Source organism: Megascapheus bottae, chromosome 10 (assembly GCF_031878675.1).
Source record: "Megascapheus bottae isolate mThoBot1 chromosome 10, mThoBot2.hap1, whole genome shotgun sequence".
Taxonomy (NCBI): domain Eukaryota; kingdom Metazoa; phylum Chordata; class Mammalia; order Rodentia; family Geomyidae; genus Megascapheus; species Megascapheus bottae.
In genome coordinates this window covers 48297985-48320624 of record NC_143518.1, presented here as the reverse complement: position 1 = coordinate 48320624, position 22640 = coordinate 48297985, and the positions used below count along the sequence as shown (strand labels likewise).

Genomic DNA, 22640 nt, shown 5'->3' with positions numbered 1-22640 from the left:
TTGAAGGGAAAAATGACTAGTAAATGAACATAATTTTGGATGAGAAATTAAAATTTTTCCTTCTGATCTATGTTATTATGAAATAAAAATCTGTACATTGATCTTCTTTTAAAAGTAACTCATTCTCTTTGAAATTAGGAGGGCTTTTGTGTGGGGGGCGTGTTTGTATTTTTTATTTACTCCCCCTCAAAGTTTTAGATTATTAGTCTATAGAAAAATAAGCTTATTTGCCCAAGAATTTTTGCTTTTGCTCAGTGCTGGTCATTCAGCCCCGTGCATTGCGTGTGTGAGCCTAAAACTGAATACTAAGTGTATAGTTCTAGAAAGTTCCAATTGCTTACACCTATAGACCTAGTTATACAGGGGACTGAGATCTAAGAATCTGAATGATGCAGACAAATTGGGGAGACTCCTTTATTGGATTAACAAAAAGTCTGGATTGTGGGTGTGGTTCAAGTGATAGAATGCCTTCTATGAGTCTGAGGCAGCCTACAATCTCTGATTTCAAATTCAGCATCAGTGCTTCTATGTGACACATACACATATACAAATGTAATAAGACCTGAAAGCATTTTGGAATCATCACAATGAATCTCCCTTGTAGCATTAATATGTTAATAACAACAACAAAAATGCAGAAAAGTTTGGGAATCAAAAGCGTTTCTTTGTGATGACAAGAAACCTTTTAAGTCATGAAGATGGAATCCTCCTATCTGTGCATGGTAGTTCAAGTCTAATCCCACCTACTCAAGAGGCAGAGATTGTGTTGAGAAGCTAACACAAAAAATAGAAGGAAATTGCATCTGAGTTAATATGGTAGGCATACACATGTGTAATGTAATATCACTACATCAAGAAGCATGGGGTGAGTATTTTGGTACAAGTTTAGAATATGAGGAACTGTCTGGAAACTTAACTGTAGCCAAAAAGGTCTGGGAGTACCATAGATAATAAAATGTTTGCCTAGCAAGCATTAGGCTATGAGTTCAGATCTCAGAGTTATCACCAAAATAACGGACAAAGAAAATTGAGTCATCTTTCAGGTTAGCTGTATGTCCTATGGCATACTCTTTTTCCTTTGATGTTTTCAGGTGAATTAGAATGGCTGATAAAGCTGTTATATTCCGTATTTGTGAAGTTTTCTTTTTTTAAATGTAAATGACCAAGCTCCATCTTACCTTTAAATTTTTGTCGGGGTAAGGGCACTTGTTTAAAAAGCCATGCGTAATCCTGACTTGCTGTGAGGCAAGAGGGACAAGTATGATGTAAGCAATTTGTGTCTCTTAGTTTTGGTTTTTATGAGATAGTCTCTCTACATAGCACAGGCTGACTCTAGCTCAAGATTCTCCTGCTTCATCTGAGTCCTGGGATTATAAAATGTATGTACTACTCTATCCTGTCTTACTCCAGAGCTTTGAAAGTGTTAATAGTATATAAAATACTTGATTTGACAGTATAGCAGAAGTAAAAGTATTGTTATTCAAGACTAGAAGTTAGGAATAACTCATTACTTCAGTGGCAGTCTTGGCATGGCAGATTTACTAATTCTGTAACAGTGTATTGAGTACCGATTTTTCTCCGTTGATAAGAACAGGTAGGCATGGAAACTCGTTCAAATGCAGTGTGTTGTTGCCATGATAGAACCTAACATGTAGTATTAGATAAAGTTTTATTTTTAGATGAAGGTTAGGAAATATTAAAGGAAAGCATGACCTCCAATGGCTAGGAAGCTTTAGGGTTTCTTTACTAAGTGCTTGAGTCCCACTACTTCGTTTATCAGCAGGAGGTTTTTCAAGGACAGCTTTAATTTTGCTATTACCTAATACAACACCTTTCACCTTTGGCTCTAGGTGTCAGTGGTAACTGGATCGAGATTGCCTATGGTACGAGCTCTGGAGCAGTACGCGTGATTGTACAGCACCCAGAGACAGTGGGGTCAGGTCCTCAGCTTTTTCAGACTTTCACAGTTCACCGAAGCCCTGTTACGAAGATCATGCTGTCAGAGAAGCATCTTGTGTCTGGTAAAGTAACAATTACAATTGAGAACAAATTCTCTGTAGAAGTTGGCTCTGTTATTTTCTATATGCCTGCACATTAAAAAAATGAAAGAAGAGCCTGGCGCTGTGGCTTATGCCTGTAATCCTAGCTACTCAGGAGGCTGAGATCTGAGGATCAAGGTTTAAAGCCAGCCTGGGCACAAAAGGACCTGAGACTCTTATCTCCAATTAACCTCTAAGGGGAAGTAGGGCTTGGCTCAAGGGTAGCACGGTACCCTTGAGCTGAAGAGCTCAGGGACAGCACCCAGGCCCAGGGGTAGGGTGGTGGTAGCCTTGAGTTAAAGGGACTGTGCCCTGGCTGAGTTCAAGCCCTGACCCACAAAAGAAAAGAATGACAAGAGTATTTTTAGGAAGAAAATGCCACTAAATACTAAAAGAAATTGTAGGAAGATTTAGTAGCTAAAGAAGTCCTAGGATTGTTTTCCAAGATTTCTTTGATTTTGCCTGGTTATAGTATACATAAATTTCAGGAGTATAAGGTTTCTTTTCTTTTCTGGTTTTTCAGTCATGGCTATTGGCTTCCCTCCAGTTCTAACATGTGGTGGATTTGTCTGTATGAGCTGGATTTGAACCACCATAATCTCTATCATGGCCTGCCTTTTTACTTATCTGTATTCTAGCTCCTATTTACCTGTCAGTTTTTTTCCCTAACTTCCCACCCTCTTTCTCGTGCTCTAGCCCATGCTCCTGATTTTATTTATTTTTTAAAATTATAAATGATTCCCTTCTAGGGAACTTGTGTATCACTGAAGTCCAGTTTCATCCATCCTCAATGAAGTCTTCTTTGCTACCATTCCTGTGTAGTCAAACATATGCCCAACAATTGCTCTCTAATAGCATCTTATGTGTTTTCTTCACAGAGGGTCATCACTTGGCATTTATTTGCTCATTATCTATCTATCTCCCTATTCTAAAGTATTAAGTTCTGCAGCTCCAGGAACTTGTGTTCTCCACTGTAGCATAGCTTTTGGCCATGTAAAAGATACTGAATAAATGTATAAAATGAGGCATTTCAAACGTGTGACAGGATAGGTTGTCTTAAAGGGTCTTTGTGATGTTTAAGTGACAATGCTTAGTGGTTGCTATTATTTTGGTGGCTATAATGTATTGTAGGATGTGGATACCACAGAATGATTACTACATAAATTTGGTTTATAATGCAAATGTTTTCTTATAGATTTGAAAATTTAACAGTGAAGTTCATCAAGAAAAATGTCAAGTTTATCCAAAATCCTGGAGTATTTTATATAATTCCAATTATGCCACCTGGTGGACATAAGCAACAATGTAATCCACCTTTTTCTGAACTGTCTGTTCTAATACCGAAGTTATACCTTCATATAATAATTAATATTAATAAAATTATCTTAATTACCCAATTGAAGTAATATTTAAATTGTTTTCCTGAATTTTAGTAAATTTAATAGTAAAATCAGGAAATTATTTTCAAACCAAAAAAGTTGGCATTTTAAAAATTGAAAATCTTGCTACATAAGAACAAAAAGTGTGTTACTTATTGCTATTCACGAAAATTAAATTTCCTTCTAGAGTTTGGTTTACAATATATAACACATTTGTTCAAGAAGAAATGGTATGTATATAGAAATCTTAAATGCTTAGACTTTACTAATAAATTTTTAAAAGCTCATTGATAAGTTAACAATAAATTTTCTTTAGTTATTATAAGTGATAAATTAGTGTGTTTGCTTCTTATATTCGTGATATCATTTTTGGCATAGGTTTTTATTTTTATTAAGAATACTTAGAAAGGAAAGAGATGTCGATTGGAAGAAATTTCATTTTATTATACTCCATTCCAAAAATAAAACTAATACTTAAAAATAATATATTTAATTTATATGCAAGTAATGCTCAGTTCTAGTATAGAATGTTAATTTTAATGTTATTATGAGTGAGTTGATTGCTGCAAATTTGACAAGTGTGAATAGTAATTTTTTAGTGACTCCTGATATGGATTTATTTAACATTTATGTAACTCAAGTAGAAAGTTTCTGTGTTGGAAAAAAGAAGCTAGGGTAATAAATAACACCTCATCTTTTCAGCAAAGTAAAATATATATTCAGTTTGTTACTCCTTAACTAGGTACAACAAATTTAAGGTTAATATGTCATTTGCTTCTTAAAAGGTACTATGAGCCCTTAATGGAGATGATGAGAAAGTTAAAATGAGTTTAGAAGAACAGCTTGGTGGGACCTTGTAGTCTACAGTTAGTAATAGTTTGTGATCACCTTCTCTCCTAGTCTGTGCAGATAATAATCATGTACGAACATGGACAGTGACACGTTTCAGAGGCATGATCTCTACTCAGCCAGGTTCCACTCCTTTAGCCTCATTCAAGATATTGTCTTTGGAGGAGACAGAAAGCCATGGCAGCTACTCCTCTGGAAATGACATAGGTGAGAATTTTCAGGCATTTAAGATGAAATGTGTTGTCCATATTACAAATCTAAACATTAGTCTAAAACACGAAATTTTCATTGAAATAAAAAATTCAGCATAAGTTTTGCTCTTTTTAGATTCTATGAATTCACAAAATTATATTATTAAAGCTTTTTCATTGTTTATAAAGTTGGGAGCAAAATATTATCTTACCACTTCCTTATTTACATAATACTGTCTTTGAATATTAAACTATTTTTGTTTATAAGTAATGTTGATACTGTACTTATTTGAAACTCAATAGTTTTTCTTGTTAATTACTGAAGTAAAATTTGAAGCTAGAAAAGAGTTAGTGTTTTATATAGTAAGAGTCATTTTAATGGCTTCATTATACCGATTAAGAAAAAATGTGGGCCGGGAGTGTGGCCTAGTGGTAGAGTGCTTGCCTAGCATGCACGAAAACCAGGATTCGATTCCTCCATAACATACATATAGAAAAAGCTGGAAGTGTTACTGTAACTCAAGTGTTAGGGCTCTAACCTTGGGAAAACCCAAGGACAGTGCTTAGGCCCTGAGCTCAAGCCCAGGACTAACCAAAAAAAAAAAAAAAGGAAGAAGAAATGTAGCATTTTCTCCAAGAATATGCTCTTAATTCCAAAAGAATCCAAGCAAAAGCAAAAGAGGGAAAAAGAAAAATCTGAGAGCCTTAAGGAAATTGCACTTAGCTTTTAAAACCTATTGTTAAAATAAAATTTTGAAGTGTTGTCTATTTCTCTAAGACTTTTTTCCCCCTGGTTGGTCATGGGGCTTGTACTCTGACCTAGGCGCTGTCCCTGACTTCTTCAGCTCAAGATTACTGCTCTACTCCTTGAGCCACAGAGCCACTTCCGGTTTTCTGGTGGTTAATTGGAAATAAAAGTCTCATGGACTTCTGTGCCTGGGTTGGCTTTGAGCCATTATCCTCAAATTTCAACCTTCTGAGTAGGTAGGATTACAGGAGTGAGCCACCAGTGCCCAGCTTCTCTTAAGACTTTTTCATGCAAATTTAAATGCTTTTATCACTGCACCTGCTGTATTGACAGCATAAGAAATTATTTTGGGGACTGGGACATTAGTATTAAATGTTCCTTTTGTAAAGTGATACAAGTTAATTACATTTATTCCTTCATTTGCTGTTTTCTGCTCAAGGGCCATTTGGAGAACGAGATGATCAGCAGGTGTTTATCCAGAAGGTTGTTCCCATCACAAACAAACTATTTGTAAGACTCTCATCTACTGGGAAGAGGTAACACTTTATTATAATTGCACTGATGCTAAGAAATTGCTTTCTTTTAAAACATTTGTAGTGTGTTACATTCATTAATTATCATTATGTTAATATTCAAGAAATGTGCTTAGTGTTCTCTAAAATTTAAAATGTTTACTTAGTGATCTAATAGAGCAGTAACATCGAACTTTTTTGGGCCAAATATAATTGCTTTTTTCTTAAAAACCTTTGATTTCTTCCTCGAATTTAAATATTTAAATATTTTTTATCTCTTAGATAAAGATATATTACTAGTTATCTGAGAATGTCCCTGTGTAAAACAAAAATGACAGTGTTAAAACTTGATGAAGAATAACGATAAGTTATAGAGTCTTGGCAAAGTTTTGTGAACCCATGTTTCATTTTGTATTTTATATCACTTGCCCTTCCATCTTCTCTGATGTAGGCAGAATGTCTGTCTTCCTGAAAAGATATAGCCCGTCTATGTGTTCTCAATGTTTACATAGTGTGCCTTTTCTCTTCTGTGGCACTGTAGTATTTTCCTTCAGAAATAATTTCTAATCAAATTTAAAGTGAAGAATTTAGTGAGGGGAATTCCAGACAGATGAACTAAGTTCTGCACTTCCTTTTATTATATGTGTAAAGTCACCTTGCTAGTTCACATCCCTTAGACTTTGTTTTGTTTTGTTTTTTCTTTATTTCTTTTTCTCTTTTCTTTTTTAAAGAAGGTTCAACTATCTGTAGTATATGTCATGAGATAAAAAGATTTCTTAAAAATATGAAGTAGCTTCTGATCCTGGCTATAGCAGAATACAAGTTGCTTTCCTTTTCCTTTTGTATTTGTTGAAATTTTACTTCCTTTAAAATATGTAGCCTCAGATGGAGCTTTAACAGTTCTTTTTCAAAACAATTCTTTTACTTTTGCCTCCTAAACAAGAAACAAAATTCCTATATATTGTTTATTAAGCAACATTAAGAACATTAACAACAGTAAGAACAATTATCAGCTAATGGACAAAATATTATGAATTAAAATATGATGATTACAATAAGAGTTGTTACAAATGTCATACACACTGTGAAATATTAATGACTTTTCCCTTAAGATAGGCATGAGACTAGCATAGGCTATTATGTGATTCTTCCCTTCCTCCCTCTTTCCTTTGTTCCTTCCTTTTTCATACCAGGGTGAATTCAGAGTACTTGTTTGCCAAGGTACTCTACCACTTGAGATATACCCCAGCTTATATGGGTTACCTAATACTAATTTTCGTTTTAAAATAATCTTCACCTCTGATATGACATGAACTAAGATAAATAGCTCACTATAGTACAATTCAACTATCATATGACTGTGGGGAAATCATTTGCTTACATTATCCCTTGGTTTCATTGTCAGAATGGATAATCATTGTTCAGGTTATTTTATCATATTTGGAAATCACTGAGGTACCTATTTTAAATATACTTTGATAAAATATCCTAAAAGGACATATACTGTATGCCATTTATATTTTTATTCTGGTTTCATATTTTTAAACTTTTCACATAAGTCTTGATGATTTTTCAGGATTTGTCATGATGTCTGCCTGCTTTGTTTTTCTTGATTAACTTTTAAACCTCATTAAGACTTTTCCGGTTTTGTGCTTTAATTATTTGTCTTATTTTAGTAAGCTAAACCATTGGTATATACGAGTGTTTTCCCAAAAAGCAAGACTTGTTGATGTCTTTTGACCCTTTTAGTCTGTTTTAGATATTAATTCAGCTGTAACATTGCCATTTATAAAAAAAATTATAAAATGTTATTGTTTCCCATAGTTGACAGTGATCTACTATTTTTTTTTTCAGAATATGTGAGATACAAGCTGTTGACTGTACTACAATATCCTCATTTACAGTGAGAGAGTGTGAGGGATCCAGTAGGATGGGCTCAAGGCCAAGGCGCTATTTGTTTACAGGCCATACAAATGGCAGCATTCAAATGTGGGACCTGACCACAGCTATGGATATGGTGAACAGAAGTGAAGATAAGGGTAGGTTCACATGAGAAGAATGCTTGACTTACACACAAGTTTGACATAAGTGATTCTAATGAGACTTTGATCTCCTCAGATGTAGGAGGTCCAACTGAGGAAGAGCTACTTAAATTACTTGACCAGTGTGACCTGAGCACATCTCGTTGTGCTACTCCTAACATTAGTCCAGCAACTTCTGTGGTTCAGCACAGCCGCCTGCGCGAATCAAACTCTAGGTAGGTTAAGGAATTGAGTATTATAGCTTAAGTTGAATTGATTGCTTTAGGGAAAACTGACTGACATATTCTAATTACAGATGTTACAAAAGCTATATTTTTTCAAAGCACATATTTAGCTAAAACTTATGTTAGTACTTAATATTTAAAATGTTAATGTATTTCTCATCTATATGCATATTTTATTCTTTACCTGATAAAGTTATTTTTTTGGTTTTGTTTTTTGTTGTTTTTTGTTCTCTGTTAGTGGGAGTGAGTGTTAGGGAATGAACTCAGGACTATACACATGCTTAAGCATGCATCCTTTTGCTAAATTAAGCCCCTCCCTCATTTTTGCCCCTCATTTTAATTCAGCTTGAGAATTACTTCCAGTTAGAATAGCTACTATGTGATCAAGAATTCACTTAAAATTAGGAAAATTAGGTCCCCTTGTATAATAGTAAGGGCCTTGTTCCTTATTTGTATATTTATGTCCTATAGTTTTGACCAGACCTACACAAAAATAATAAATTTTTTAAAAGACACCTTAAAACAAAACTTTGGAATTCTTCGTCTGGTATTATGCAATTCAGTTGCATATACCCACATTGTAGCCAATTGTGTTTAAGTTATTGTGTTATATACTGTTTCCTGGCCCTTAATTTTATGAAAATGTCTGTTTAAAAAGCAAGAACAGCCAGTCGCTGTTGACTCATGCCTATAATCCTAGCTACTCAGGCTGAGATCTGAGGATCTCAATTCAAAGCTAGTCTGGGAAAACTCTGTGAGATTTTTATGTCCAATTAACCACCAGTAACCTGGAAGTGGCGCTGTGGCTCAAAGTGGTAAAGTGCTAGCCTTGAGCTGAAGAGCCACAGGGACAGCACCCAGGCCCAGAATTCAAGCCCCATGACTGACCTCCCACCAAGATAAAAGCAAGATCAAGTAAGTGTGGGTAATTCAAGTTATGAAGTTAAACTTTTAGATTCTGAAAGGCACTATGATTATAGTAGAAGTTGGACCATGTTATAGAAATCAATGAATCGAGCATCTGCAGTTCATTGTCGAACTCTACAAATCCTGAGCCGTCGTGGTTTTACCTCAGCAGCAGTCTCCTTGGAACTGTATCCCTGTGGATAGCAAGGGAGTAACGGAACCTAGTGCCTCTGGAACCACACACTCCTCAATGTAGTGATATCGTATGCCTTTTATTTTGGCATATTAACAAATTGCAAACTGAACAACAGAGGAGTAAATAGTAGGTTGATTGCTTTTTGGTTCGAGAGATTATTTTCCATCTTTTTTCAGCTATTTAAACTGGTTTGAATGAATATGTATGTATGGTTTTATTTACACTGGATAATATAGGCTGTCTCATAATTACATTTTTATACAAAGAAACAGATAAAATACACTTTATATTTATTTAGTCTAGTTTTAGTTAATGAGATACATTCTAGAGAAAGTCAAGTGAGATCTGAACTCTACTTCTAAAAACCTGTATTTCAGCCTCCAGCTCCAGCACCATGAAACCATTCATGAAGCAGCTACTTATGGCTCTATGAGGCCTTATAGAGAGAGTCCTTTATTAGCCAGGGCAAGAAGGACTGAGAGCTTTCACAGTTATAGGGACTTCCAGACGATTAATTTGAACAGAAATGTGGAAAGAGCTGTCCCTGAAAATGGCAACTTGGGCCCAGTACAAGCTGAAATGAAAGGAGCAACTGGAGAATGTAAAGTATCTGAGAGAAAGTCTCCTGGAACAGAAATAAAAAGTCCGAAAGAATTAGAAAATGGACCTGATGTTCATAAAACAACTGAAGGTTTTTCAGAATCCAAGAAAAGATCATCGGAAGATGAAAATGAAAATAAAGTAGAATTAAGGAAGAGAGGAGGATTTGAAGGGGGCGGATTCCTTGGAAGAAAGAAAGTTCCTCATCTGGCGTCCTCACCGAGCACTTCTGATGGTGGGACTGACTCTCCTGGTACGGCATCCCCGTCTCCTACAAAGACCACTCCATCTCCTCGGCATAAAAAAAGCGATTCTTCCGGCCAAGAGTACAGCTTGTGAAAACTCATCAACATGAATGGTAATTTTATTACATCTAGCAGAAAAGTCAAAGCTCCCTGGATTTTTTGTTTTTTACACTAAAATTTTACAAACTAAAATTGGACTTTAAGTTAGTATCTTTTTAGCAGAATTACCTGAAATAAAGATACAACCATCATAACCTTGACATTTTGTAATTTGTTTTTGTTTCTACTTTTGCAAGCATGTCCTGAGATCATTTGTGAAGCAGGAGTCCACTTTCATGTTTAGCTCCTTACTATTGATGTGTTGTCGTAGTTCCATGTCTCACTGGACAGCGTCATGTGATGATTATCCCTGAGAACTGACTACCTAACCTTCATATGCCTGAGGGCTGACTGTATTCTTTATCTTCATATGCCTGAGCCGTGTCTTTCAATGCTTTCTTAACTGAATCATGTGATTCTTGGAGCATGGGCTTCCAACCTGTATTGTGATTGCAAAGTATTTACCAGGAATTTGATGAGGTGCTATGTTTGTGAAAAGATATATCCTGTAATTCAGAAACACTAATGATATTAAATAACACATTCCAATATGTGTAGTAAGACCTTTAGGATCATTTTAATTGTGGGTCATTTTCTGAATCTCATTGTTGGGAGTTCTTAAATCTTAGCATGTATAACCAATATTCAAGACTAAAAGTCCATGTACGCATTCTCCTAAGTTGGATCAATTGTTTTTGAAAAGGTAAAGTAAAAATAATAATCAAGGCAAAAGTGAGTCCCCAGGAGGGAAAATTCTGTTATTAATTTCTCTTGCTTTAGGAGCCACTATATATATGTGTATTTTTTTCACTATCACTGATCAGGATACATAAATGTGGCCTTTTGTTATACTTAGGCATTATAATTCTAAATTTGTTATTAAAGGCTTTAACTTGTAAAAAAGATATTATTTTAAATTTTCAGAGGAAAAGAAAGAATTTTTGTATATCCTTCATTTAACCAGATTGTTTTTCAAGTTTCTGAAAATAAAGTGAATGTAAATTTAAACCACATTAAGCATTTATTGATGAATAATGTATATATTCCATTCCAAGAAGTATAAGTGAGTGAAACTGAAATAAAGTCTTTAAAGTTTACCATATTGTCACCGGTCTCCAAAAATTGTCTTGTGTTTATTTATTGAATCAAATAAAAACAATTAAGCAATGAATTTGTAGTTAATGAACATTCTATTTGAAGTAGCCTGTTTCTTTCTATAATGAGTAGAATTTAATATAAAAATGAGTGTTAGACAAATTGTAATCACTGAGGACTAATTATTTCACCCATTTTCGTTACTCTCAATTTGTATCTCACCCATTTTCCTTATTCTCATATTTTATGAAAGGTGAACAAGTAGGAAAGTTAAACAATATTTATTAGGAATAAAAAAAAGACAGTAACATCTCAAAAGTCTAATCTGTGGATTATATACTACATGTTAACCTTTGTTCGTTACTTTCATGTGAAAGTACATAATTGAGTTCCTTATCACAGATATTTCACTGGCGTAGGTTTTTACATGTTTCAGTGGAATTATTCTTTTTTTTTTTTTTTGCCAGTCCTGGGCTTGAGCTCAGGGCCTGAGCACTGTCCTTGGACTTTCTCAAGGCTAGAACTCTACCACTTGAGCCTCAGCACCACTTCCAGCTTTTTCTATATATGTGGTACCAAGGAATCGAACCCGGGTCTTCGTGCATGCTAGGCAAGCACTTTAACCACTAGGCCAAGTTCCTGGCCCTGGAATTATTCTTATATGGAGGCCAATATGAGCTTTATATCAGTATAAGGTACTACAGCAGAATTTTATTTACATTTTCCACTTACTGGAAGTTATAACAATTCTTACTGCAGCTTCTAAAAACAACTATGGTACTCTTTACAAACAGCTAATGATAGGAATGACAAAGCATGCTAGTTCTTAAGCTGAGAGTATCGCCTGTGGCATCGGTAGGCCATTAGTCAGAGGAAACGTAGAACAGATCAGATGTAAGAATTCGCATTTTTTTTTGTTTTTCCTGTGTTAGGGGAAATGAATAGTCAAGGAACCTCATCCCAGTGTAGAGCATAATTGTACAGGATTTCCTCCGGCTTGCATAGTTTCACTGGTTTTTAGTGATGCCTTAGGCTCACCCTTGATGGGCTTCTTGAACCAAAGTCACTGGGGTGGAGCCACATAGTTTGTGTCCATCTAAAGAGGTTAAGTTGTTTGGCATGCAATACCACTTAAACTAATAGAGCAGAGTCTGAGGATTCAAGTACTATTTGGAGTATTGGAGAGGGTGGTCTTGCAGGTGAAGCCATACTAGCATGTACCCACTCCGATCTATAGGGTCAAAATGCACATGAGACCACTGAATTAGTTTAATAACTAGATGATTATGTGGACAATCAAGTAAAAATCCCCATTGTTTTCTATTTTTTTTAAGTTTTATAATTTGAAAATACGTAGTAATGAAAAATTTCAAAAGCGAGCATGAACTTTGTCATGTGAATTCACCAAAAGTGTGGGTGCTGGGGCAGATCAATGATTAGAAAATGTCATTTCTTCCTTTTGTACTGTGGGTACTTCACTTGGCTGGCAGGGCCCACTTGGCTTATTTGCCCCCAGGTCTAGACAACTAATTGATCCAAGATCAGCAAATAAAAATGAAGACCAGTGAATAGCCAATCCTGTGTTTCCATTTCAGAAAGTATAAACTTTGGCAAGAAAAGATATAATTTGTTGCAACCATTGATTAAACTACATGATGATTTGTTGCCATTGTTTCAGATTTGTTCATAGCAGTTGTGACAAAGAAGCAGAATGGTTTAATACTGGTCTGTTTTTTGACACTGATGGTTGGCAAGTTTTGTCCAGGAGTTAGTCTGAGGAACTTCTTCCTCTACCACAGGATTTTGTGATTGGAATTCCAAAGCTTTGTAAAATATATGAAACAAAAGCATTAGTTGATGTGGAGGTAATTCCACTGAAACAACTTGTTTTCTCTAACTTAACCGTTTACTCCTTAGAATTTCTAAAGACAGATGAATGAAAAAAGGTTAATAAATGCACGAGACTTAGTGAATATTTAACCCTAAATTGTGTAGTGAAGCGCAATCTTGGGGCCAGTGTGTATCTGTAATGCCATTTGTTTCTGACTTGCATGACCTGAGATTCTGTTTCACCTGTAACTGACGATTCAGATAGCCATTCATTACAGGGGCTTTGTTCACCCTGAAATTGCAGAGAAAAAGGAGCAGCTTTGATACCCTCCCAGTAGACCTGCATTATTGCCAAACCAGAAACATTTCATTAGTGAATTTTCCCCTCTCTTGGGGAACCTATATTACAGTTGAAAATCAAGACTTTATGCTTATAACTTTGCTTGCTTGGCTGGCACTCTACCTATAGCCTGACTTTTTTACTGGTTATTTTGGAGATGAGTTTTACAGACCTTTTTTTTACTTGCACAGACTTCTAAGCTCCATCCTTCAACTCTCACCTTCCTAAGAAACTAGGATAAAGGCGCAAACCCCTGGCTTATTATAACAACTGGGGAACATCCAATTGCCACTGGTAAGTTATTAACCGATGGTATTGTCACTAAAATCAAGCAAATGTTACATGTATCATCATACACAAAATAGCACAAAACAATGTTATTACATAAAGATTTCTAACTCGAGACCACTTCTTCAGTCTTCGTCAGAAAATGGCCCTCATTCCTTTACAGAGTATTGTGAAGTTGAGAAACTGGTTTTCAGCACTCATGTCAATGATAATCCAGGAGTAATAGGTGGTCAAGACTTTGTCTGTGGGGTAGACCTTGAGAGTTTCCGTCCTTTACAGGTGGGTGTCAGTGAATGCGGTGCGTTCTTTGGTCACAGAGCTGAAGCCCTTGATGGCATTCACCAGGTCTTCTTCATCCACATACTGAAAAGTAAGCCAGTCACTACCGTTGGTTATGGTAGTTGCTATTAATACTTGTCTATGAGATTGGTATAAAAATTACTTAGTAAATATTTTATTCACAGCCTAATAGCCTATGTTTAACCCTAAGGTGTAGTTAGACACTTCTTTAAATTACTATATTTCATGTGAGCAAATCCAGAACGTGATTGGACTGTTACATTGTGTCTCTATCATAACCTTTTCAAATCTCAGTTTTCTTATCTGTAAAGTTGGGAGAATATAATTTTTAAGAGATTCAACTCCAAGAATGAATGGAAGAGCTGATATAAACTATTATTGTCTATTGCTTCATCCTCCCTTATTGTATTTTATGTATATTTAATAGCTCATAATTTTGTTAATTTTTTATAAGTGACTTGCCAAGTATTGGATCTTCAAAAGTTTTGAACCCTTTTAATTCAAAGGATATTACCCAGTAAGTACTATAACAAAGAAAAAAGACATTATAGTGAAATAATTATAAATACAAGCTTTGGAATCAAATGATATTTGGAAATCCCAAACCCACATCTCCTCACCACTTTGTAAGAGAACCAGGTACTTGCATTTTATGGCTTATACTGGGTCAGTGCCAATGTCTTTTGACTCTTCCTCTTCAAATGTTTTATATGTAACAGAAAAATGCCAAGCAATTTCAACAGATTAGCTCATAAGTTGGTTACAGGATATTAGGACAGGTACTTGGAAAGATGCAGACTGCTGTGGGACAGCTTTCAACCAAGTACAGAGACTCCATGTCATCTTTCTACCAAGATGCTTCTGGACTGTTTAGCAAAGGCTTCTAGGTGGGAGAAATCAACTCACCAGACCCCTGCTGTGGCCCATGATGGTTTCCCACAGTGATTCATCAGTCAAGACTTTCTTGTCTGAAATGTCCATGAGCTGGCTGACACTGCGGTGGAGAGAACTCTGGGAATAGGACAGGCTTAGTTGGTTCTGACTTGGAATACGCAGTACAGACCTGCTCCGGCTGCTCTCAACACTACCGGGTGTCTCAGTCCTGGGAAGTTTGGTATCAGCTAATCCCTGGGAAAGAAATCACCATATGTGCTTAATGTATAAAGAAAATGAAAAATGATCAGGAGTGCTGAGATCTGAAGATAGCGGTTGAAAGCCAGCCAGGGCAGGAAAGTCCATGAGATTCTTACCTCCAGTTAACCACCAGAAAACTGGAAGAGTGTGAGCCTTAAGCCAAAGAGCTCAGGGACAGTGCTCATCCCCCACAGCTGACCAAAAGAAAATGGAAAATGGACCTGAGATATGGGATGGAACTCCAACTAGTATATTGCCAATGAAGGGAATGATTTCAGGGGCCCTTTCGTATCTCAGCAGCTATGATCCCCTAGAATATGAGTGTTCAGGGTTAATGATTTCATATTGGTATTAGATGGTCGCTGCTCTTGATCTAGAAAGCTCATGTTATTCCCTGTGGAGCAAATGCTTGTCTACCAATGGGATGAAGGGGTTGGAGAATGATTAACACGGCGTACATCATACATGTTGGCATAGACTCTGCCTCCTAATGACACCCCTCCACACAGCAAACAAGGGTTTCTCATGGTTGCTCCCGAAATAGGATTTTATCCTTCACAGACCTAAATTTCTGTAAGATTGACCTCTTCCTCTTCTTTTCTTGTCCATCTAGCCTCCCAATTAAGTCAGGTAACAGCATGACAGAGTTACTCTTGACTAGAACCTAGACTATTCTATAAGATGGTCTAGCTATTCTATATGTCCAAGATTTCTGGTTTAACTGGTCTAAACAATGGAATTCATACTTTTCATTAGCCAGTCTGCATGCATGCAACACACATTGGTACCTCAAAGTGCATGGTGTAACTTTTCAGAGTGACATTGCTGGACACATCAGATATATCAGCCACAGAGTCAAACTGAGAGAGAAAAAAAGGAAACCAATAAAATGGCCTTAGAAATTTACAGCTATGATGGCTCAATAGAATTCCCTTTCTTATGACTGCCTCAAAGGAATCAGGGTAGCAGAGGAATTTCCAGGTGGGGAGTGGGAACTCTGAAAATTAGCACAGTGATAGCAGCCCTAAACAGTTTATTGAATCAGGCCACCTAGAGACTAGAAAAATTCAAAAAATAAAACACAGTCAACGTAAGCATGGTTCTGGCCAATGCAGGAACTCAATACTACTAGCATAAGAAAGTAAGTACCAGCAACTACAAGAGAAACCCAAGCAGATTTATTGTTTTGGGAAGCTGATTGGTCAACAAACTCATTCCCTAGTACCAAAGAAAGTCTGAAAAGTGACTCCCCTTTGCTAAAGAAGGAGATCACTTTGGGCCCCTCTCAGCCTCCAGGACTCAAAAACTATAATAGCAGTGTGTGCCAGATGCCTACTTGATATCTGGCTGGGAAACAGAATGCTTGTCCTTGTCAGAAGACTTGAACTGGGGCATGGCTCACTGGGCAGGGCTCCCTCACACTTCTGCAGCTTTGAGATCAAACCACTTACCTACACCTGTCATACATACCGTATGAGTTTCTCCTGGTGGGTACATACTCAGTGGAGACATCCTCTTCTGAAGGGGCAGCAAGGGGGGCCTCTCTCTGATATATGGCTCCCGGCGGATTTTTCTTTGTAGTAGCAAGGACAGAAAGATGGCTAACAAGATCAAACCCAGAATGGCCATTAAGATGATGAACCACAGTTCACTGTAGAATGCTGTCCTTTTGCCCCTGGATCCCTTCTTTTCTCCTGCAGTTGTTAGCACCAGGCCTACAAAATCCAGGCAAAGGAAAAGGAAATAATTTTTTTAATCAAAGGTAATGATGATGTGATCACTGGCACTGTTGTCTTATTCTAAACAGGAAAGGACTGAAAGCAGCCTGTTTCTCAGTGCTTCTTTCATTTGTGTACAGGCTAAGGCAATGGTAGATTTATAAGATTTAGTATGGCATTGACAGCCCTTCAAAGGCCTCACTGGCATTCCTGGCATTGCCATTTTGCTTGCCAATCATCAGTACCTTGTCAAGTCTTTGGGAAAGATGGTTAGAGTCAGTGATTTTTAAGAGGTTACTAAAGTAACCCTGAGGTTATTTAATTGATTATCTGTATGTCTTCTTTGACGACAGTCTCTTTCTCTTAAGGGTCACTACTGGAGGTCAGTGCTCTGGCTCTCCAAGGTTCCCTCATTTCCCATGACAACCCTGTTCCTGAGATGCTGTGCACAAGTTGCACTTTGAGATACAGGATTCTATTTTATGCTGTAAATATTAACGGCCTGTGCTTACATGATATCTTCTTTGGGGCCTGCGAATGAATTTTTGTGCTCAGAGCTAGTGGTCTACCACTGGAGCCACAGCACGTTCTGGCTTTTTGGTGGTTCATTGGAGATAGGAGTTTCATGATTTTTCCACCTGGGTTGGCTTTGATTCTCAAATCTCAGCCTCCTGAGTGGTTAGGATTATAGGCTTGAGCCATCGAGACTTGGCTATTGGCAGCTTTATGGATTTTGTCCCCTGGTCTCTCTGTTAAATAGCCAAAGCACTGCAAACAATCTTCCTATGGAAAGAATTCCTTTAGCCATGGGGCTGCTTACTCTTGATTTCTATTCATGTGATGAAAGTCAAGGTGATCACGTGAAGCTAATACAAGTTTGCATTTAATGAGTGTTATGGTTTGGATCTGGAATGCCTTCTAGAAGCTCACGTGTGACCCTCAGGGCAGCCATAGTCAGAGATGAGGCTATTGAGAAGTGATTAGATTGTGAGTGCTCTAATCTCATCAGTGAATTAATACACTGATAAGCAAAAAGCTCTCAAGGTGCTATTCAGGGTTCAGTTCTAGTTGCAGGAGGTGGGTCATGGTCTCTGGGGCTGACTTCCATGGGTTTATCTGTCTGTGACTTCTTCCTCTCTGTTTTCTGGCAGCCATGAGTTGAACAGCTCGGCTCTGTGATAGGCTTCCAACCATATTGTTCTGTTCACCAAGATCCCAAGAAACAGGTGACTGTGAAGTGGAACCTCTGAAACCACTAGTCAGAATAAAACTGCTCTATTTTGTCATGCTGGAAAGCTGACTGACATAAATGAACATTTGCCCTGTATGGTTGAGTTTTTTAAAAAACATTTTGTTGGGTTTTTTGTTGTTATTGTTGTTGTTGTTTTGGGTGTGAGATTTCTAGGGATAGAGGATGGAGGTTATCAAGTCTTACAAATGTGGAGAAAGCTGGATGAGACATGGGCCTCAGCCCATGCAGAACAAAGGCTTGGAGGGGGTTACCATAGGATTCTATAAATCAGCTTGTCAATCAAGAAGTGATCTTGGGGATGACCCGAATGCTCTCTGGATCAGCCCGGAAGCCTAGATTGGATTCTGTTACTTTCTGGATGGCACAGGGCCTGTACATTGTGAAACAGAGAGTTGCCCTCTGAAAGCAGATGTCTAGGGTCAGAAGCAAGAAAGACATAGTTTCAAGTGCGTATCTACTCACTCACTGGACACACGTTCCTATTTCCAACCTCTGAAAGGCTATGTAGGCTTGCTAATACTTTACTTTCTCCGGGCAAGGATTAAAATGAGTTCAGAACTGGGGTGAAATATGTCAGGGAAAAAAGATGACTAAGCCCAAATGTGAAACTCCGATCGAGGAAGCATCTTCCTTTACCAACCTTAATTGTACCCCTGAACATTTCGATGATTTTGTTTGCCCCGACCCCAGGGACCTTGGGTTTCCTATCTCTGAAGTGAACATTTGGAGCCAGAACTCAGATCAAGTACCAGCAGATATAGAAAGTCCCTTCATTAGGAATCAATAGTTGTTGTCTGATCAAAACAAACAAACAAACCCTGGGCTCTCCTGAGAGGGCTGAGCTTCCTCAGTGTATGGTGCAGAGAATGACCTCCGGGAACTGAGGGGACAGGCAGAGAGGGACCCTGGCTCTGGAGAGAGTGGGAGACAAAAGATAGTGTGATTCAGGGAAGCCTCACCAGGGAATGGCCCTCAGCACAGTCCGAAGGAGATGCCTCCTTCCTGCTTGTGGGCTGCCTGGAGGCAGTGCAGGGGGAATGTTTTAGCCTTGAAATCATACAAATTAAAACTGATGACAGGTATCAGTTGGAATTGGCAGAGGCCTCAGATTTCCTTTCTTGTGCTGCACCCAGAGCTCAGCCTCCAGACACCAGAGCCCTGCTCACGGCTCAGCGCTCAGTAAGGACACATCCATGTTTATTCAGCAACTGAATGGAGCGTTCTCTCTTCTTATTAAGAGCTCAAAAATCAGGGGAGAATATATGACTTCCTTTTTATTTTGATTCTCTTCAAAGTCTTCTTTCACGTTAAAAGCTACACCCTCTCTGTGCATTAGTTGAGAGGTTCACGGCCAGAATATGGAACTTTGGTTGCTGAGCCTCAACATGAAGGAAACCTTAGTGTCCCATTTCATGGGAAAGCGACTCTGGCTGGTGCTTGTGAGATTTGGGAATGGTCAGCATGTGTTCCTGAGTCCCTGGGTCAGAAACCCTGGGTAGAGCTTATGTAGTAACATACTTACTACCAACCCTAAGCTGCTGATTCTCATTGCTGAAGGCCTGTGAAGAGGCTACACAACACAGAAGTGCACACTGATTTGATCTTATTCCCAGTGAAACTAGACAGCCATAGTTAAAGACAGCCCTGAGCCAAATTTATTAGGTCATCTTTGCAACAAGCTCTCAGAGCTTCCTTGGATGAATTCCTATATGTACCACACCATTCCTATATGTACCATCTTCGTGTGGTAACACTGGAGTTGGTAAAAGAATGCCAAAGGAGGACCTTCCCCCTTGTTCACAGTCATTCAATGAGAAAAAGAATTAGGTGTGAGAGAATGACACTGACATATGTAGGGTCTGGAAACTGAACAAAATTGAACCTAATGAAGCCGGTGTAAAAAACACTATGATTTACTTCTGTTTAAGAATTTTGAGATATTTCTTTTTCTTTAAAAATATTATTATTACAAAAGGTGATATACAAGAGGGGTTACCATTTCATGTCAGGTAATGAATATATTTCTTTTTGGACTGTGTCACTCCTTCCCTCATTCTCTCCCAGTTTTCCCACCTCCATTTCTACCACAAGTTTATTTTCAACATAGCTCCTATTGAGTGCCACTGTTGCCTTTTTTTTTTGCCAGTCCTGAGGCTTGAACTCAGGGCCTGGGCACTGTCATTGACCTTTCTCAAAGCTAGGTAGGGCACCACGTGAGCCACAGCACCACTTCGGGCTTTTCTGTATATGTAACACCGAGGAATCGAACTCAGGGCTTCATGCATGTTAAGCAAGCACTCTACCATTAAGCCCCACTGCTTTGGTCACTCTCTGTCCCTCCATTTTTTGTGTCTCTGCTTTCCAACATAAAGACAGAAAAATGAACAAACAAGACAAAAAGGAAGAGAAAACAAAAGACAAAAGCCCATATTTTTTTATATGATCAGAGGCACAGAAGCATTGTACCTTTGTATTGCTTCCCTAAGGGTTGTCCTTCTTTGGTCTCACTGTGTGTGAATGCCTAGATTCCTATATAATTTATCACGTCCTAGTGTATTTTATATTTACCTATGGCATATAAGAAAAAATATGTGCTGTTGAGACACGTTTATTAAAAATAAAAGTACATGTAAAACTGAGCCTAGTGATACTCACCTAGCTTTATTGGGAGGTAAAGGCAGGGTGATTGAAAGTCTGAGGCTAACCCAGAAAAAAATTAATAAGACCTTATCTCAAGTGAAAGTATAGAATGAAAGAGCTGGAAGCAGCTCTCAAGTGGTAACACAAGCTCTGCAAAACAAAGTACATATGCCCTTAAATTTTATATTACATTCATTACTAGAAAAGAACATACAGTGTCATTGTTCTCAACTCCATTGGAATAGAAGAGATTTGTTATTTCTCTAATGTGCTCTTTTGAATGATAGGATTTCAGATATATTAAGATTCAAAGATTATGGACAGAACTCATAAAAGATGCTCCTTAAAAAGTTTGTCTCTTCAACTACATTGCCTATTAACAGTAAGTCATGATCTTTTAAGAAGCATACTGAAAGAAATTTCCCAAACTCATCATTTTAGGCCCTGAACCCAGATACCATTATCAGGATGGTGAAGATGAACTTGCCATGTGTTTTCTCCCTCTCCTCTCTCCTCTGAGCTCCTCTCTATAGGTCACCTTTCTGTATACAAAAGTACAGAAGGTTTAAACAAATTTTGATCAGGAGAGAAGTCTAGCCAGTTCTCTATGGCCTTTCCTTAGCATTTAAAAACAAATCCTAACTCCTTGCCTAATGAAAGTTCTGTGAAGAATTTTACAAGGAGATTTTATACACAACAATTCATTCCATGAAGCCTGTGATGATACCTTAGCACTATGTACACAAATAAACATAGGTATGTTTCTTGAAAGAAAAATAGAAGGTGCTATGCTGAATGTGAGACAAGTTAAACACTCACCAATTCCTGTAGATGTATCGTATTGGATCAACGGTGTCTTAACAGTTCCTACATCTGTGGTACAGGTGACCTGGAAAATAAAGGCTAGACAAAAGGAAGAACTGGTAAATGATGTAGACAGTCAACACTAGTAGTTGGAGGGGACATAGATTTGAAAAAGCAAATTATGATCCCATGAAAAGTATGAAAATAGGATTCCAGGGCAAGTTGCAGGGGTTTAGCTAGTGCTATAGCTTGGATGTCCAAGGTCCGTGGAAAGTCATGTGTTTAAAGCTTGGTCCTGATGTGACGATGTTAAGTGGTTTGTCCTTTTTTGAAGCAGTCCCTACCAGGAGATATTTAGGTCATTGGAAACATGCCTATGAAAGGGATTAGAGCTCCCATTTTCCTTTAAATTTTTTGCTTTCTGGCCATAAACTAAGTAGTTTGTTTTCCTTTGTGATCCTGGCTGCATCAACCACAAGCTCAAAGCCATGGAGCCAACAGATCATAGACAGAACCTCCAAACTGTGAGCCAGAACACACCTTTTCTCTACTTGTAAGTTGATTGTCTTAGGAACTGAGAATAGTGATTAAAACTGACTTCTATCTAATACACAAATTTATTTCTAATCAAAAAGGGATACAGAGAAAGAGCTAAATTTAGGATAATAAGAGCACAGTTGAAAACCATCAAAGATTAGAGCTTAACAGCAAAGGAAGAGAAGAAACATTCCACATGTAAAGGATAACGAAGTTTATATTGCTGTGAATTTGGCATAAGCCTTGTCCCTTAATATCTTTTTGGGTCATTGAGCAAGGATTTCTTACTCAACAGGATCTTGGAAATCACAGGATCTAAATTCCCCTTTCAAAAGCCAGGAACCTGTGACTTCTGCAAGGTCAACAGATGGCCCAAGGCCTGGTCAAGTAGAACCCATCTCTGCCAACTGTCAGGCCATCTTCCCTTTATATCCAGCTGCCCAGGTGACCAAGAGCTGTGACAGTGAATATGTGCAGCCAGGTCATTGTAAGAATTTTATGAAGACTCAAGTACTATATATACAATGTTGGGCCTCACTGTTTAACTCCATCTTTTAGCCAAAATAAACTGTTTCTGAGTACACCAGAAAATACTCATTTATCTTATAAATCCAGAGTGCTTAAAAGAATTCCATAACTATCCTTCCCGAGACCATGCAGATTACTAGGCAA

General features: G+C 37.7%; 2 protein-coding genes across 4 annotated transcripts in view; one reads left to right on the top strand and one right to left on the bottom strand.

The window, feature by feature from the left end:
- Kctd3 (potassium channel tetramerization domain containing 3) overlaps window positions 1-11127 on the top strand; it is a 37622-nt gene extending 26495 nt beyond the window's left edge. For all 3 annotated transcript variants that reach the window (XM_090341197.1, XM_090341198.1, XM_090341199.1), the window contains 6 exons: window positions 1851-2021; window positions 4319-4474; window positions 5646-5742; window positions 7573-7757; window positions 7837-7975; window positions 9464-11127. In XM_090341197.1, the coding sequence (XP_090197323.1) occupies window positions 1851-2021; window positions 4319-4474; window positions 5646-5742; window positions 7573-7757; window positions 7837-7975; window positions 9464-10025 (1310 nt within the window). In that variant the 3' untranslated portion in view covers window positions 10026-11127. The remainder of the gene's footprint in view (window positions 1-1850; window positions 2022-4318; window positions 4475-5645; window positions 5743-7572; window positions 7758-7836; window positions 7976-9463) is intronic.
- Window positions 11128-11777: 650 nt separating this feature from the next.
- Window positions 11778-22640, bottom strand: part of Ush2a (usherin) — a 606255-nt gene continuing 595392 nt past the window's right edge. Inside the window, exons 68-71 of the mRNA XM_090341196.1 lie at window positions 21447-21530; window positions 16488-16732; window positions 14790-15011; window positions 11778-13946 (exon numbers count right to left, since the gene is read on the bottom strand). Of these exons, the coding sequence (XP_090197322.1) occupies window positions 13857-13946; window positions 14790-15011; window positions 16488-16732; window positions 21447-21530 (641 nt within the window). The 3' untranslated portion in view covers window positions 11778-13856. The remainder of the gene's footprint in view (window positions 13947-14789; window positions 15012-16487; window positions 16733-21446; window positions 21531-22640) is intronic.